Source organism: Coloeus monedula (assembly GCF_965178545.1).
Source record: "Coloeus monedula genome assembly, chromosome: 25".
Lineage (NCBI taxonomy): Eukaryota > Metazoa > Chordata > Aves > Passeriformes > Corvidae > Coloeus > Coloeus monedula.
In genome coordinates, this window is record NC_138805.1 from 139,037 (window position 1) to 157,325 (window position 18,289).

At 43.1% G+C, this 18,289-nt stretch overlaps 1 protein-coding gene across 6 annotated transcripts in view; it reads left to right on the forward strand.

Annotated features, from left to right (window-relative positions):
- The first annotated feature begins 750 nt into the window (after positions 1–750).
- The window catches only part of APLP2 (amyloid beta precursor like protein 2), a 48,066-nt gene continuing 30,527 nt past the window's right edge, over positions 751–18,289 (forward strand). For all 6 annotated transcript variants that reach the window (XM_082297028.1, XM_082297029.1, XM_082297030.1 and 3 more), the window contains exon 1: positions 751–855. In XM_082297028.1, the coding sequence (XP_082153154.1) occupies positions 775–855 (81 nt within the window). In that variant the 5' untranslated portion in view covers positions 751–774. The remainder of the gene's footprint in view (positions 856–18,289) is intronic.

Consider the following 18,289-nt stretch of genomic DNA (forward strand, 5'->3'; position numbering starts at 1 on the left):
GATGTGTCTGTTGTTTAATTAAATATTTAATTAAATACATGCATGTTGTTTAAAGTTTATGGAGAGCTGTGCTGTGTTTACAGAGCAGCATGTGTGGCAGCACATGTGATGTCTTCTCTTTCAGGTAGTGCCTGGGGAGCACCCGGTGTTGGCAGCAGGATGAAGTCGTCAATGATTATAATTCTTTTCATTCAATAGCTGTATTTTAAGAAAAAAAAAAATAAAAAAGGACACGTGTTGAGTTACATTGCGAAACCCAAACAGCCGGGAACTTGCTGCTTGCACACGGGTCAAGGGCTTTGAGAAATCAGGGATAGATGCAGAGATGTTTTCTTTGAGTGGGAAACATTTTAGATGAGGAAAACGTCTCACTTGCCTTTTATTACCCCAGAGCGTTCCTGCTCACCGCAGTGGTGCGGTGAAGCGTTTAGCCCACAGACGGCCATACATCCCATGGTCTTTTCAGGTCCCCGCTATGCGGGGTTTTACCGGGGGCTGATTCTGTAGCAGCCGGGGGTGACAAAGAGCGGCCACACCCCCGCACGGCCTCTCCCCCTCACGACTCCCGGCAGCCCCGGCAGCCATTTCCCGCCGGGGGGCGGCCCCACCCACCATGCGCCTCGTCCCATTGGCTGAGAGCGGCGCGGGGGTGCGGCTACACGCCACCCTCCGATTGGCGCGCGGGGCTGTCAGTCTCGGCGGGGGGCGCGGCCTGGCGAGGCGGGTCCCCGCGGGGGCGTTGCGGCCGCAGTTGCGCTCGGGCGGCGGCGGCTGATGGCGGTGGCCATGGGCTCTGCGCTTCTGCTGCTCCTGGCGCTCCTCGGGCCCGCGGCCGCGCTCGCCGGATACATCGAGGTGTGTGGGGGGTGCGGGGGCGGGGGCGGGCGACGGGGGCTTCCCCGGGGGTACGCGATGCGCAGGTGGGAGGTAAGCGGGGTTCGGGGTGTCTCGGCTGGTGTGGAACCACCTGGAGCTTGTCCAGCCTTTCCGAGACCTTCCCGGGGTGGTGAGTTCGTGTTTTAAACGTGTTTTCGGGAAAGCCGCAACCCTCAGGCCGCGCACCTGGACGGGAGCTCCGTCTCAGCGGGATGCTTGGGGCTGTTTTTTTGGGGACGTGACCTCGGCATTCTTGGCACGGGAGCAGGAGCGGCCAGCTTCAGATGGGTCCAGAAGCTTAGAAGACTGTTAGAGGGCAATTCCCTAGATAAAAATCTCGGTTAAACGAATCCATTTGGTTGCTGATGGATCCAAAATAAATCTTGGTTTGGAACTGGTACCTTGGCTTTCGGGGAGTATGCTTCAGCCGAATGTAAAGGCTATGCATTTCATTTAGAAATGGCTTAGATGCCCACAGGGGTCTGTGTGTGTATATATATATGTACATGCGCACGTATACGAGTATATATTCCTTTTGTATACACGAAATATGTATTGTGTTTGCGTATATGAAAGTAACTGGTCAGAGGAAATTCCAGCTTTATCCTAAATCCAAAAGGTCAGTGTAATCTAGCTCTCCAGACAACGAGATGGGTAGGAGAAAATCTTGCGGGTCTAAAAACTCGACACTATAAACCTGTCTTATTAGAGGGAAGCAGCAAAACAAGGAGCAAAGTACGTGCTGAGCTTCAGACATGTCATGTAAATAGAGTTTAATAATCTACGCCTGAATGTTGTTTCGAAATGCAAAACAGCTGCATCTGTCTTGTGAAGGTTCTGGGTTATTTAGGGCTGGATAAAGAACAGGCTTGTGGCTGCTTATGAATGGCTTGATTTGAGAGTTTACAGTAAATTTTAATAAGCTTGGTTAAGCAGAACATCTACCTCAATGTGATGCATAAAGCTCTAAGCTGGTGGTAATTCCTAACTGGCAGTAAATGTAGTTCTTGGATATTTTTAATGTGTTATATGGAATTGGTTAGTCCATGATTTCTGCTTGTTTGATTGCTATTGAGGAATAGTATTCCACATACTTTGTACCAATCCTTCTGTTAAATTTCTGTAAATCAATGGAACATGGTTGATAACTGTTTGTGGAACAACTTATGCATCGGTTACCTTGCAGGAAGGATGGTGGAGCTGCTCTGAGGGCATGGAGCTAATGCCCAGATCAGATTCCTTGGCATTGCCTTGGTGGCAGGGGACTGTCCTGGCTGCTGGTGCTACATCCAATCTCTTGCACCTGTTTGGCAACTCCTCCAGCTGTAGGTCACTTCCTCTCCTACATCCGAGACAAATTTGGCTGCTATGCACATCCCTTCTGGAATCTACTGCTTAGGGATATGGGCCATGAAAAATCAGCTTGGAAAACAAATCTAGCTGTCATTTTTTTCCAAAGCCTGGTGTCTGTGTGATGAAGCAGATCCCGGGTTTTGCCCATCCCAGGATTGGCACAGAGGGGAGCAGCGGTGTCACACCTTGATGCTCCAGGAGGGGCCAGCAGCTCAGCAGCAGGAGAAGGGGGCACTGACCTTTTTGAAAAGGATTAAAATGAAAACATTCCTGCAATTCAATTTGCATCCTCTAAAGGCACGATAGCCACCTTCATCTCCTGGCATAAAATATCAACTGTGGCATTTTAATCATTATTTTTGCTGCGTCCTCTCCCATTGTCTTGTCAGTGGGGAGACTGCAGCTCTCAAGTCTTTATTGCTGCCAGATTTGCTCAAGAATAGCTCTTAATGTAGAGCTTAGGAAGTAAATGGTTACTGTTCAGGGATTTATACTGTGGTTGTTACTGGATTTTATCAGATAATGTGATGAAAAATATGCAAGCAATTGATTTTTTTTCAATAATCAAGATGATATTTGAAAGTTAATGGAAAACACGTAAAAATGTCTGCAGTTATTAGTTCAGTTGGATTGGCACGTTTGCATTAGGTAGATTTTCTGTCTCCTGATTATCTTAGCTCCCATTCCCTGTCCCTGGAACACCCGGTAATCTTCTTATCAACTACAATCTGTTTTTCTTTCTGTCCTGCACAGAGCAAGGGGAGTGGCAGTTTATTTTTTTCTCTTAAATTGGTGGTATCTGAACTCTTGACTAGGGCATTCCCAGGGGTTGGTGCTGGTGACAGTTGGTCTCCCTTTAAGTGTGGGGATGGCTGATAACCTCTGACAGTTTCTCTTCCAAATGAATATGAATGGAAGAATTTAGAGAAATCATGGATCCCAGCAGTTAATGTGTTTCTTTCCATAGCAGTATGTGTCTGAATTTTGCTTATTTTGCATGTGAAGTCCCCAGGAACCTCAAACAGGACACTGATGCCAACTGGAAAAAGAAAATAAATCTATGCTAATTTGATTTGTATTCCAATGATAAACTGCTTCTGCTGTGCCCTCAAGGCCTTTAAAGGTGCAAAGTTTTTTTATCACTTGACCTTTTTGTGTAATCAAATCTGAGGCAATGGAGACCTGATACTGCTTTTTTTTAATCATGTTTGGTATTTTTCCAAAGCTCTCTTGAATGCTTACATCTGTTACCTGCCTGCTTGAAATCACCAGGATTTGGGGGAGGGGGAAAAAAAAAGCGTGTGTTTTGCAGCAGAATTTCATGTTACTATTTTTGTCTTGTATTGCTTAAATTCTCCCTAACAAAAATACCAGTCTGTGCCATTTCTGCAGACCTTGGGGACTTCTAATTGCCTGCTGCATCGAACAAAGAACTCCACCTAGGGAAATTTCCACTTCGGTGTTCGAGTCCTGAGCAGAAACAGCTCAGGAAAATTCCAGTCTTGAGCCTGTGGCCTTTAGTTTCCTCTCAGTTCCTAAAACTTTGCTTCCCAGTGTTATGAAATACACCTTCCTATGAAGGTGGTTGTATGCAGTGCCTCTTCTAAGCTTCAATAAAAGCTTCTCTGAAGCAAAGATATGGAAACAAAGCAAATCTGATACTGCGGAGAGGCTCTGGAATTTATGCTGTGTTGTAGGATGGCACATGAAGGTAAGTGCTCCTTTTTGGAGGAGGCCTTCAGCTCTCCTTGTTTCACCTGTGGAATAAATATCACCTCCTTAAATGTTATTTAGGCATTAATAGCTCTCCCAGGGATTGAATGACTTTTTTGTTAATGTGGTTGTTGCATCACCTGCAAGTTATTCAAAAGCTATTCTGTAGGTGGCTTTAGCTGTATTATAATTAGGCACTGCTGTTCCTCCAGCACCTGGGAGTGCAGGGAAGGATTACTGCAGTTCCCTGTGCTCTGTACCGGTTGTGCTTCTCTCTAGATGTGCCTTGTAAAACTTCTGCCTTTGCTTTGCTTGTGTGTCTTTTGGAGGCATATGGACTCAACCTTGGAAGTATAAGTCACTTTGACTGCAGCATCTGCTTCTACACATGTACTTAAACCAAAGCCTTGTTCCTTAGCTGAAAATAGAAAGAAATACACCATCTCAAACTATTTCTTGTTAGAAGGCAAAGCCTTCCCCTTTCTTTCTACACTTGGGCATTTTACTCTCTGCTCATTAACTCCTCAGGCTTTCTAAATTGATGCAACACCTCAGACTCTTGCTCTCTTGCTTCTTCTGTGCAGTAAAACTTGGTGTCATTGATTTTAAGTTCAGGCAGTCAGCACCTCTGAAACATGGTGTTAATTTAAGATGATGCTTGCTCTTGATTGGAAGGCTTTGAATACTCACAATGGCCTAGAAACCCTTCTGGTGAGGCTCCTAATTCAGAACTGTACTTGAACTTGCAAGATTGCCCCTTTTTTTTCCCCAGAAGTGTTGTCTGCACCCATAATTGACATGTTCTGCTCTCTCTACTTGCAGTGAGTTTGGCACAGGGAAATGGTATCTCCTACCACAGGTTTTGGTTGCTGCGTATCTTAAATGGAGTACTTAGGGCTTGGTGACTATGCATTAACTATATTAATTTTGTAGTTTGCTTTTGGATATTTTCCTTTTCAGCTTTTTGCTGTAAGTGCCAATAAGTCTCAGGTTTGTGGGGAGAAATGGGTTGACAACATTGTGCAAACTCTTACAACTTTTCCATATGTAGATATATACTTATTGTATGCTTAGTAGCGTGAGTTATAAAGCAGTAAGAAGGAAGATGTGCGTGGACTAAATTGTCAGGTTTCTCTTTATTGTGAATTAACCAAAATTACTTATTTTTTCTGGTTTGGGAGGACTGATGGCTCCTCCTCAGATACAATAGGATAAAAGTAACTTTAGCCTGTTAATACTGTTACTTATATAGGGCAGGTGGTCGTTCATATACACACACGCACATTTCATGTGGAGATCTAGCTTGTGAATGACACTTTTTTTTTTAACTTGTTCAGCACTAGATTTACTACTTTCACCTCCATCTGCCTTCTCAGTTGGAGTTAAATATATATTTGTGACTAAGTGTTCTTTAAGCTATACTACCTTATGTGAGAACATGGAAAACCCATGTATCAAAGAATACAGAAGTGAAACCCACCTTTTAGCCTGGCTTTCAAATGTCCGTAAGTTCTAATGCTTGCTCTAAAGGATTGGTGTTTGAAATGTAAAATTTTGTCTTTATGTGCATTTGTGGGAGTTTTAAGTTCCAACCTGAGATGAATGATCAAAACACCAATGTTCTGCAAGTGATGTTAGACTAATCTTTCTAGCAGCCAAACCCAGCCTGCTTGGCTTTATGTAATCAGGTGTCCACCTGATCAGGGGCATATTTGGCTAAGCTGCTTACCAGCTCTTCATTTGGAGGTATTGCAGGGATGTTTTGTATACAGCCAGTGGGGAAAAGGAGGTACTCCTTATTCTTGAAAGATAAACCTGTATATGGAGTAAATTGAGTTCTAACTCCTTGTTGTCATGTTTGCCTGCCGTGATAATGCTCTTGTACAAATGAATACATTGCAGACCTTCATTTTGGTTTATATCTTCAGTAGCCTCCTAGTCACTCTTAACTAGTGTGCACAGTCAAATGTTGCTGCTCTCCGTGGCATTTGGTGATTTATTTCACTTTCCATTTCGCTGGTGACAATGGGAATTCAAATCACATGTTGGTTCTCTGTTTCCTGAGGGAGAGAACTGCTGGGTGAGGCATGGTCCAGAAAGCCTTTTGTTCTCTACAGGCAGACCTGGTTCATGTACGTATGTATGTATTCATCTGATTTAGAGATCTTTTCTGGCAAGACTGGCCCAGTAGTTTGTGAGGACTGGTGCAGCTGGGCTATGCTGATGTTGGTGTGTTTACTGCAAGGACAGTTGCTTCACTTGAGCTGCTTTTTTCCTGATGATTTGTTTCTCAAGATGACTGTGTTGGGCTGTGCAGTAACATCTGTTAGCAGTGGTTTGAAGGAATTCTTAGTGCTCAACCTGCAGATCAGTGGCTGCTTACATAGTTTAGTCTAATCCTCTTTGTCAGTGCTTTCCTGGGGGATTCCTCCTCTGGACCTTCAAAAGTCTCACCAGTTATTTCTAGTGCCAGGATTTCCTGCACAGGTGAGCTGCGGGGTAGGATGCTGTGGCTGGACAAGGCCTTCAGTTGATGAAGCAGGGTCTGAAGTTGTTATTCCATGCAGTGTGTGACCTTCAGAGAAACTTATGGAAGAGACAAGTCATTAATTGTTTGGCTTGGATGGCTTCATTGTGCTTTGAGACAAACGGAAAATCATTAGCAAACGATGACTTTGAGCTCAAGTTTTTCAAGTTACCAAGTATGAAGGGCATTAAAATTGCCAGCATAACTTAGATGCAGCCTGAAAAAAACCCAGCAAAACCCACAGAAGGTGGGAGCTGTGCCTTGGTTCCCTGTTGTACTGGAGAAGCTGTGGGGTGAGGCCCTGAGTCATTGGTGTGTTACAGCTGTTGGCAGTGTCGCTGACCCATGGTATCGTGCCGAGGTGCAGCAGATGATAAACATGCCTCAGCACTCAGATCCCAGGCTCTGGCTCTGTGACAGGGATGCATTTAGGTAATTTCATACAGTAAGCTTCTCTCTAACAAAATTACAGCAGTGCAAAGTGTATTTTGATCCAGGTCAAGGACAGGGACAGGCAGGCACACATGGGCACACTGAGCTGGCTGGGGCCGTACTTCCCTTGACTCTAACAGCAGGTTGATACTCAGTGAAGTTTCCATTTAAGAGTAGCTAATTATCATCTCCTTACAGATGACTTCGTGTTTAAATAAAAGCAGTGTTTAACCTTGAAAGTTCCTGTTCTCATTTAGGTCTCTTTTCCTTCAACAAACATTTTCTTGGTTATGTTACATTTTCAAATGTGAGATGTTCTGAGATGTGGGTCAGGGGGTGGGTTGGTTTCTTTCAATTCTTGCATTAGTGAGAATTGTATTATTCTGTTAACTCTCTACTATAGCAGGGCTTGCATTTTCTTATGAAGATGTTGTGCTTCTTTAACCCATCACCACAAAGCTCTAAATGCAGTCAGTGAGGACAACTCAAAAATCTTGCCAAGATGAAACAGAGGTTTAGCAAACTACTTGGTATTTTCTAGGAGTTGCCTTATGCTAACTTCAGTACTGAGATGCTTAAATCAAAAGCCGAACATTTGCATTTTTAATCTTTGGGCTTTTCTTTAAAGGCTCTTATGTTATTTTTAGCTCCAGCTCCCTGCCAAAAGCTTTGTTCCTTTTCTTTTGGATTTTGGGTTGATGAATCCCACTAGTTATGATGTCATTACATAGTGTGAAATGACAGTAACAAAAAGAAAAATCTTACCCATACCATCTGTTACAATAAATATTGTGCACTCCTGTTAGATTCCAAGTGGATTTGGATAGCATATTCACAACAGAAGCTGGTCTCCGCTTAGATGTGTGGTATCCTCTAGCATAAAGCTTTTAATCACCAAATTCTCTCTATGGTTTTGGATTTGACGTGACACATTGCCAGCTCTAAGTGTAGTTGGGTTTTTTATTGGTGTTTGATCTTCTCTCATTCATATCAGGCCTAGTAACTTGCCAAAAATGGACGAATTTGCACAAATTAGGCTAATTCACTAATACCAAGCATTGGTTGACTTCTTGCACTGGTCATCTTACAGTAATTGTGGCCTGAAACAGAGAGGGGCAGATTTGCTTTAATCTCCTAAGTATTCCTCTCAAAAGATTAAATGCAAAATGTTGATTCAAACCTCTGATTGGTGTTCCCAGAGAGTGTATTGGCATTTGAATGTGAGTCTTTCCCTGCATAATTTATCAAAGCCCTCACTGAAGAAATTGAATTTGATAGCTGTTTCGTTTTACGCCGCAAGATCACAAACACGTTTAGAAACCCTGAAGAATGAAATGGTGTCAGGATCCAAGCAGAGCACGGAGCCTGCCTTAGCAGCCTCGGTCAAAGATGAATTCTGAAATGTAGGGTACAGCAGTGCTCGTGCATGGACTGAAATGTGCTGCCTGCCAGGAAAAAAGGAGACTGAGAAATTGTTGAGGGTGCATGTTATTGTGGAAACCGGTTATTACTCTTGAATGGAGCAGGATGCTTGCAGCTCCCATTTGGACTTGGGGTAAGATTTAAGTGCCTCTAAGTAGTTTGAGTTGTAGGGTTTCAATAACCACTTCATTTCCAGAGGCTTTAAGTAGAGCCTCAGCCTCAGTGCTGGAAATGTCAGGCAGTGGAGAAGGTTTTCCCTTGGTAACCAGGCAAAAAAATTGAGATTTTGCATTTGCAGTATATTGATGTATTAGAGCTCAGCCTTTGGGCATGGATGGACATGGTGCTGTGGCTTACCTGGGCAAGAGCCAAATCCCAGGAGAGGCTGAGGGAATTCTTGAGGGGGTCACAGAATGAAGTTGTGGTGCTCCTGTGGGTGTGTGAAGCTTGGGCTTGGGACAGAGCATCGTGTCACAGCAAGGGACACTCACTGGAGAAACAAGGGAAAAAACCCCACGTTCCTGTCCCCGTCACTCCTGATAAATGCTGTCTTGTTCAAATTGCATCAATACTTGCCCTGCAACAAAGCCAGCCAGTATGTGGATGTCCTGTTTAGGGCACAGCTGCTTTCTCGGAACAATTTCCCAATAACAGAGGCAGAGATGAATGGCCTGCTGGAGCAAAGGCTGGATGCAGTGGAAGGTTTGCACTGCTGTATCCCTGCCTTGTCCACAGCTGGCTTTGTGGGCTGGATCACAGCTTGTCACCTGTTCTGTCCCTCTCCTTCTGCCTATGTGCTCATGCACTTTTTGTCTTTTTTTTCATGGTATGCACGTTTGAGTTTGTGAATAAAAACTTGTACTAATCACAAGAGCTGAAATCTATTACCTGTGTTTGAATCCATAGTGCTGTGTTTTATGCATAGTGTTTTTAATTAATCCTTCATTTTAAATCCTTGCATCTTGCTTCAGAATATATCTTTGTTTCTCAGGATAAGAGACAAAGAAATAAACCAGCTGATCACCTCGACATCCTTTTGCCTTCTCTCGCTGCACAACAGGTCCTTCCCTTTGCATCCTGGCTGCCAGGAGGAGGAACTAGAAGAGCTGGATTCCTCCTGTAGTTGGGCTTTTAAATGACGGGAAATCTTCTTTCAAATTTGCTTAAATGTAAAATCCACAGTACAGACAAAAGCTATTTTGAAGTTGAGGCTGAAATTCCTGGGTTTGGATGGATTTGTTGCGCTCAATTATACTGAGCAAGCTTTTGCAACTTGCTTCACATGGGAATTAGCGTGATGAGGAGAGTACTTTTCAAAGTATGACTGTATGGAGGCTTTCCACAGAGCATCTACAGCATGTTAATTCCCTCTTTCACTGCAGGGCCCTGAGTAGAATGCAGCATTGTAGTCCTTTTGTAATAGATGCTGATGGATTTCAGGAGCAGTGCTGTTCTGAAATGGCCACTGTCATACTTGTACTAGTGTGTGTGCAAACTGGTAAGCTGGGTGCTCCAAGGAAGAATTCTATGGAGACAGCCAGGAAAATTTTGGGCTGCAAGCTTCATGTGTACTGTAGCAGAGACATGAGGAGCACTGCTTTCCAAGACCCTAAATGGCCTTTTGCTCCAGGCAAAAGCAAAGATGACTTTACTTCATCTGCTTTGCTTGTCCTTGGTTTCAATTTGGCTTTTTGAGCTTTATGTCACTGTCTTTAAAGATTTTTGCAAAAATTTGAATAATTGTTCCTCATTATGCAAGTGGCTGATAGCTTTCCTCATAATTTTCTGTTCTTTTATTTATTAGGCTGTGATTCTTACATTTTTTTTGATCTTATAACTGGGGGCATAACAAACATTTAGCCACAGCTGGCAGCAGCATTAGCTAAGATGGGTTTAATGTGCTAAACTTTCAGCAGCTCTTCCCCTCACGTGGACTTGGAGATGCATTGCGACTAGCAGTCCTTTGTCTTTTTTTTAAGAGGATGCTGCTGACCTACTCTAAGCTGTTTCTCAGGCCATAAAAGAGGGCTGATTTTTACTGTTTATAACAGCATGCTTTAAATACACCAGATCAAGCAAAGCAGAGATTTCTTTTTGTTTTGTAGTATTTGCTTTGGAATGATTTCTGTGCTTTGGAGTGGCTCTTCAGATAGATCTCTGAGCAGCATCCATCTCACAATCTGTATCTCCAGCATGTCCAGGATGACGCTCTTCACTGATGAAGAGGATTAAAATAGTCATTAAGCTGCAAAACACACAATATGTCCTGTAAAATACAAAATAAAGATACACATAGATAAAAGATAAAAGATAAAAATACAGACAAACTGAGCATGCTGGACTGGTACAATCTGTTGGAATGCATCAGGATGGGAACATCTTTAACTTGAGCCAGATTTGAAATGCTCATATCACAGAAAGATGAAACCAGGGCTTAGTTTGCATATGGAGACACTTGGCCTGGTGTTGTCTGTAGACACTTTCTTGCTTTCATTTTTCTCTGCTGTGTTTGAGTGGATAGTTGGTCCCTTCTGCCCCACCTCAGATGAGGTCAGTGTCACCTGATTGACACTTAAAATGGCGTCACTACTTGTTAGGATGCTTCCTTCAGTGAATTAACTTTGGGAACAGCCCAAAGCAGAGGACTGTTCTTACTTATTCCCACCTCTCTGGGTTAACACTCACATCCTTTAATTGACAGGTATAACTATGGGGATACAGACAGCCTCTAAAGCAGTTGTGTGACTCTGACTGAGTAGTTGCTCCATGTGCCTTTGCTGTCCAGGCTGTAGAGTTGCCCCACAAGCCTTGACACCCACAAATCCATTCATTTTGTGTTGGTTACCAAACCTGTTCTACTCCTCCAACAGGTACTACTATGAGATACACAAGTTCTCAGTGCAGTATTCTCAGAATGTTCCCAGCCTCATAACACAAATCCATGTAGTACTGGTCCCACTGCTGTCCAGGCTGGCTGGGAATTGTGCAGGGAGGGGCAGCCTCCAAGATAATTCAAATGTGGTCTGGCAAGGAACTCATTTGGGCTCTCCATGATTTTTTTTTTTTTTTTTTGGTAAGATGTCCAAAGTAGGGATATGAGAATGAGGTATGTTTCTGGCTGTCTCATGCTGTTGCATCATCAGGCTATAATTTCAGCACAGCTTTTTGGGGTGCTGCTCTGTTATGATTTGAGACATCTGAATAGATTCTATAGAGCTAATCCACATCACGGATTTGCCAGATTCTGGCAGAGTTAATATTTGCAGCTGATAGCTGGGTTTCTGAATTAAAAAACACCGTAGTGGGCCATGTCTGAAGTCAACCAGTGAAACAAAACCACCATTCCCCAGGGTTAGAACTTTATGCAACATTTGCATCCTTTGACTTTGAGAAAGAACTATTGAAATGACTCAGCCCATGGCTAGGAAAATGGTGAGTGGCCAATTGCATCAATAGGCAGATCAATCTACCCTCCAACTACTGTCCCAGTGATGGGATTTGCATGTTAAGTCAGCATTTCCATTGCTATCCTTGTCTGCTTGTAGGGTTAAGGAAAGCAAAACTTGTTTGCAAGGCTGACCGTTTATTTCTTTTTCATTCAAGCGTGTCTCCCAAGAGCATCTGAGCAGGCAAAAAAAAGCATCTCTAAGTAAAAGTCAACAGTCACTTCTTTCCCTGCCTGATAGCCTTTTCCAAGCAGGAAAATAAAGAATTGTTTGGAATGCTTGTGTTCAAAATAACGTATCTTGACGGTTTTCTTTACAGTTCCTCCAGCTGGTCTTCATACCAAAAAAAACAAAACAAAACCAACAAAACCAAAAAAACCAAAAACCTGCTATGATGGACAGCCAGGGCAAAGGGTTCAAAAAAAAATTTAAAATACTAGTACATTTCAGAGACCTTCAAGAGGAATTTCAGTTGAGGTGATGGAAGTTCTCAGTGTATAGTGCCTCTTTAAGGCCTAACTGGATTGTTGAAAACTGTTCTGCCTGCTCTTTTTCAAAGAACAATTTCCCTTGCTGTTGCAGAACAGGCAGTTTTTGCTTCCACCTTTGTAATAAAGCTTTCAGCACCTGATGGCTTTGTGCTTCGAAGCCCTCAGTGAAGTGTCAGGTTACTTAAAACTCATCAAGGACCTGACCATCAGGTGGGTGCAGCTGCAGTGTGTAAATTCTTCCACTAACCTTATGGTCAATTGTATTTCAGCTAAAGCAGACGGAAAAGAACCGTGTTCTCTCCCCTACCTTGAAATTTTTCAGAAAATGCATAAGGAAACATCAAGGAAATTATTATCAGTGTGCACAGGATCATTCTTCCCACTGGAACCTGGAAAAGGCTATTAACAAGTTAAAATCTCATTTTATCAAAGATAAAAATCACCTCTCCCATTTTATTTTATTTCCATGCAGTGCTACACAATCTGATACAGCTCAGTAGAGTGAAGAGCTATAAAATTCAGCATAAGAAATTCAGGTTTTCAACATGCAAAGCCAGGTAAATGTTCTGCAGTGATAGCCCTGAAATACTTCCTTCTGTGGAGGTAGTTTTACTTTCAAAAAGTAAAATCAGTGAAGGGCATCTCAGCACAGCCAGCTCGAGTCTGTTCTATAAATTACCACTTAATTTTCTAATAGCATTAAGCCGCTGTTCTGAGTAGAGCTCTGCTGCTTCCCGTGAAGGAACTGGTTAATGCATCCATTCGAGCTTGTGTGCGAGCCTGGCTGTGGGGTGGTGCTGTAACTGTTCATCCCAGCTGATGAATTAATGCTTTGGAAATAAAATGCTGCTAAATTACTACGGATTGCTTTTAAAGAGTGGAAAAAAGGGAAGTACGTTAGGCCATTGGTGAGGTCCTTTACTTTCTGTGACCCTGCTGCTGACAAGTTTTGGGGGGTGCTTCAAAAGGCTTTTTGTCACTTCTCTTGTATCAGACTGCTCAATCCAGGTGTTTTGAGTTCCAGGGAATGTATGGAAGTCCATTTTTCATCCTCTGCTTTGGAAGAAGGTAAATTGTGAGATTTGAGCCTGAATTCTGCTGATAGCGCCAGGATCTTTTGAGGACTGGTTGGCTGTGTGTGATAAGCTTAAAAATAAACAAATAAAGCTTTTGCCCTCAGACTCTTGGAAGTAAGAAATGTTCCTCCAAGCCTTCTTCCTGCACTCCAGCCTCTTCCCTACTTAACCAGAGTAGTGCTTGGCATTTTTTATCCTGCCCTTGTTTGTGGGCTTGCACTCTCACCTTCAGTTTGCCAGCTGTAGTGGAAGCCTTTCACCACTTTTATTGCTGTTTAGTGGGATCAGAAATAGCTAAAGTCAGGAAAATGAAAGACTGTTTTGATGAAAATTTGAGATGGTTTTGCTAAGTTAATTCTCTTGCATTTATTTTATTGCCATGAGTGGTAGGAACTTTTCCTGATGAGCAACTAACGGTAAAGTTTTCACATTGAAGTTTTCTTTAAGGAAAACGATGTTGTTTACTGTAGCTGAAGAAACTTACAGTGTCAGTATAGGAAACTCTTTAAAGCACTGATTTTTGCACACTTAGACATTAAAGGTTCTTAAAAGATTTTGTTTCGTGTGTGAGCAGTCATGTAAGCTGCTGCCTGAAAGATGCTCCTTAACAACTCTGAATAAATAACAGGGGGAGGTGTATGGGAAGATGGTTTTGGTTTACAATCCCAATTTTCATTATTTTCCTTATAGATTTACTAAGAGCCAGCATTGCTACCTGTTCTCAATAACAGGTGCTAACTGTTGACCATTTTGACAGACTTGAAATTTGTAGAAGTAACCTGTGGACTTAAAAAGTTTAAAGTATAAAAGTATTCTCAGTTTTTATGCTGGAAAAAACAAGGCTATTTCATAATTTTTTTGGTAACTTGTTAGTTTTGGGATGGATCAGCATAAGCTTGGCAGAGGTCAGAGAGCAGCAGCAAGGACAAAAGCAGCCCTGTATTTTAGCTGTGGTTTCCAGGTTTCAAAAGGTAGTCATTAGCATGGTTTGGAAACCCAAGACTTAAAAACCTCATGGTTTCCTCTGCAGATTTGAAGTTTCATCTGAATTGTTTGGAGGGGACAGAATTACCAATGAATTGGATTGGGTTTTGGGGTTTTTGTACAGAAGATTGTGAATTTAGGGGTGGAAAGCAATAAGCATGACCCGTAGACCTCCAGCGTGGTCAGAGCAGGACCTGTTGAATCATTCCCGTGTGCTGTCAGGAAGTTGCCATGTAGCCTAATTGCAGGACTTGAAAATCCCAAGTGTTTTATCATGTTCCAAAACACGTGCAGTCTGTGCACATAAATAACCAATCTGTGATACTGAACAACATCTGTAAGGGGATGGATACTTGAACCAAACTCAGGCTGCATTGCTAACTGCATTCCTGCTTGTTATCCTTCTTTATCTTGCTTTTTCCCCCCCCCAGGTATTTGTCCTTGCTACTTCATATTCTCTGTGAAAATGTGCCCTTCAGTTTCCTGCTTGCCTTTTGGATCATGGTGTTTTAGAGAAAAACACAATCTCTGCAGCCTTTTTATCTGGAGTCAGCTGGGTGGTCAGACGCGTGGATGGAGTGAGGAACCACAGGTTCCTGCAGTGGCTCTTTTGTGCAGTTCCCAGTGAGCTTTGCAAGATCTGTAAAACAAATGTTCATGCTGTTTTGAGGAAGGAATTTTGGTTTGTTCCCTCCTGAAATGCTAAATCACTTTGACTCAGTAGTAAAGGGTTTATTTTTCTGTCTACCTGGTGTTAACAGATTATTCTGTCTCCTTTCTGCCAGTTTTGGCCAGTAGGAAAGCTAGTGGAGAACTTGTGTGGGTGTGTGACTTGTGATGAGTTTTAGTCCAGGAGTTATTTTTGCCTTGAACAAATTGCTTTGAAGTGATGAAAGATTTTCTAAAAGTACTTTGCTGTGTATTATGGAATCTGTATCCTGGTAACTACAGTGATCATATTCCCTAATTCTTGTATAGCTAAAGTGCCTTAAGATGGCACAAACTCTCCTATCAAACTACGGAGAAGTCACTTTACAAAATAGCATCTCTCAGTATTCCTCCACATGTGCTGCTCTCAGTGATGCCTTTGTGCTATCAGCAGTGATAGTTCATATTAACAATCAGCTCAGAAATGAAAGATCTGAGAGCTAAACTTTTCAAACACTATTAAGCCATAGCTGCTGTCCTTAGGTTTTGGTTTGGATTGCCCTTCTGGTTGTCCAGGAAGGCAAAATTGCTACATGGCCATTTTTTTCAGCAGAATATTAGTGAATGTGAAAACATTAACTTGCTCTCAAGTTTTCACTTGCTGACTGGCTAACAGGACATCTTGGGTCTCTGTGCCTCAGATGCCCAAATAATTAATGTGGGAAAGCAGCAATTAGTTGGGCCTTGCAAGACAGAGTGATGACACAGATTGGAGTGAGGAGATGAGGATTAAACTGAGCTGAGCTCACTGCTGGGTGACCTTAGGCAAGTCACTTGACTTTGTGCCTCAGTTTAGCCCAGTGATAAATAGGTCTGGCTCCCTGTGCTGGGATAGGACTTCGGATGGTGCCATAAAAAGGGAACTTTAAATAGCGCCATGGCAGTGTTCTTCTGCGAGGGGAAGGAAGTGGCTGTGAGTGTCTGTCTGACGCAGCTTGGAAATTGTCCCTGATGTCCTTGGGATGCGTGGAAGGCGACCTGGATGATTAAACCTATTTGGACCTACCTGTGCGTTGTGTGAAGATTATCAGTGTTTGTACTTTCCTTTTCTCTTGCCCTTGTTTTTAGGGCGGCTTTGTCTTAAACTGTTCCAGTCCCAGCCATTACATCCAAGCCGTACTTTTGAAAGCTTGAGGCCCTGCAGTTAATCTTTTCCAAAGGGCATAGTTCTGGGTACAGCAACATTTGTTCAGGGAATGTTCCACTGGAGTTGTTATGAACTTTGTCTCTCCAGGGATAAAAAAGAGGATGCCAAAGGCAACCACGTTACACAAGCAACTTCAGGAAGCTGAGACAGTGCTGACTCGTGGCTTTACCGGATTTGATCACCTCTCCCCCAGCCCAGCTGTGCACAAGCACTGCCTGCAGTGTGGCACTCCCTATGGAAATGTGGCAGTTTCCAGTGCAAATGTCTCCCAGGCAGGTTATGTGCCCATTGACTCATGTATGCCCAGTTTATGGAGCATGGATAAACTAGAGGAGGAGGGGGAAATAATCTGATACCTCCGAAGTACAAATTCCAAGGGCAAAAAGGCTGCCCATGAGTCACAGGTACTTGGAAATCTCCCTTTTTCCTTGTAGAAAGGCAGTGGAATGTGCAGGGCAGTAAGGAATGCTTCAGGCTGCAGCAGGTCTTTGTAATCCTGCGGTTGCCGTCGGCATGTATGGGAGTGCGTGGATTGTTGTCCCTGAACTTCCGAGCATTCAAGGCTTCATGTCAGCCATAAACACAGGCATCTAAATATAAACTGCACCCCAGCTACCACTGCAGCTTCTGCCTTGGCTCCCAGTTCTCTGCTGGTGCAGGCTCCTCCACCACAAAAGTCAATAAAGGACAAGCAGATGAGAACTCCACCCCTTCCAGCAAGTTAAAGCAAGCCAAAGACTGCTTTAGTGAGATTTCTGCCATTTAAATTCAAAAGCAAACACAGGCTGGTATTATCAGCTCACACCAGATCTGCCTGCAGACAATAATTCTTCCTGTCTTGGACCCCTGCCCATGTGCATTATTGTAATTATCAGCAATTTAAAAAAAAATAAAGCAATAAAGCTAGGATGAGCTGCTAGTCTGTAGATTTACTGCCTGCTGTGTCAGGCATTCATTAGCCTTCCTGGGTTCAAGCCACCTATCTGCTGAATAAAACCCGGAAAAGAAGCTAAGTAAAACAAAGCATGAAACGCCATTTGAAGCATGAATTGAGAGCTCTGCTCGTGTTTACAAGTTATAAATCCAAAACCAGGGGAGTTCTAAGTATTCTGTCCAGAAGAAATCCAAAACCAGGGGAGTTCTAAGTATTCTGTCCAGAAGTTCTTGTGTGTAAAGAACCTCTGCCAACATCCCTCACTTTTTAGTTGAAGTGTTGGTCTCCTGAATACTGACTTATCATGAATTCCCAGGTGAGATTCATGGCAATGGATGTGTGGCACGTTGTGACCCAGGAAGGCTGGGCTTTACAATGCCAGCCCAGCTGTTCTCCTTCCAACAGCTTCAGTTTGTGACTGCAGCTCTTCTTAATTTTTGTTTTGCCACGGCCTGGCCTCTCCATGTGGAAGGAAAAAGGCCCATGGATGTCAGCTGGAGGCAGTGATAATATGGAGTGTGCAGCTGAAGCAGTTGAATCCCTGCACAAACATTCATACCAATGTTTCAGTGCAGAAAGGGCAAAACATTAGAATCCTCACACATTCAAAAGCAGCAGCCACGGAGGGTTGTGTTCTTCAAAAGGCTGGTAAGGTAACAGGGCTCATTTTTGTATCAAAGGAACTGTTAGAATTCCTCAGTGGTCTTGAAAGCGTTCAGTTTATATCCTCCATATTTGTGGGTATTGCACTGACATAGGGAGATTTGCAGAGTTGCTCCAGATAAGAGTAGGAAATGTAATTTAAAAAAACAAACCCAGAAAAAGCTCTTCCTTTCCTTTAATTAAGGTGGGCAGTGTGATATATCTGGATAAGGACAGTGCTGAGCAGCCTGTTCTGAAGTCCCTCAGGTTGTGGTTCATGTCCACCCTGATTTAATAACCAGTATTGGTTCTGAGGGGCTTCGCTTAATTAAAAACAAACAGTGCAAGTAATCTTTTCAAGTGCTGCATGGCTTTTTTTTGTCAGTAGTAGCAACTGGTTGTGGAGTACATGTAACTCAGGAACAGGTAATCTGATCTGATCTGTCCTGGAGAGAATCCTGCAAAAGGCCTTGCCTTGTCACCTAAGGCGGGATATGCCCTCAGCAGCCAGTAAACTCTTCTCTGGTCACCAAGTCAA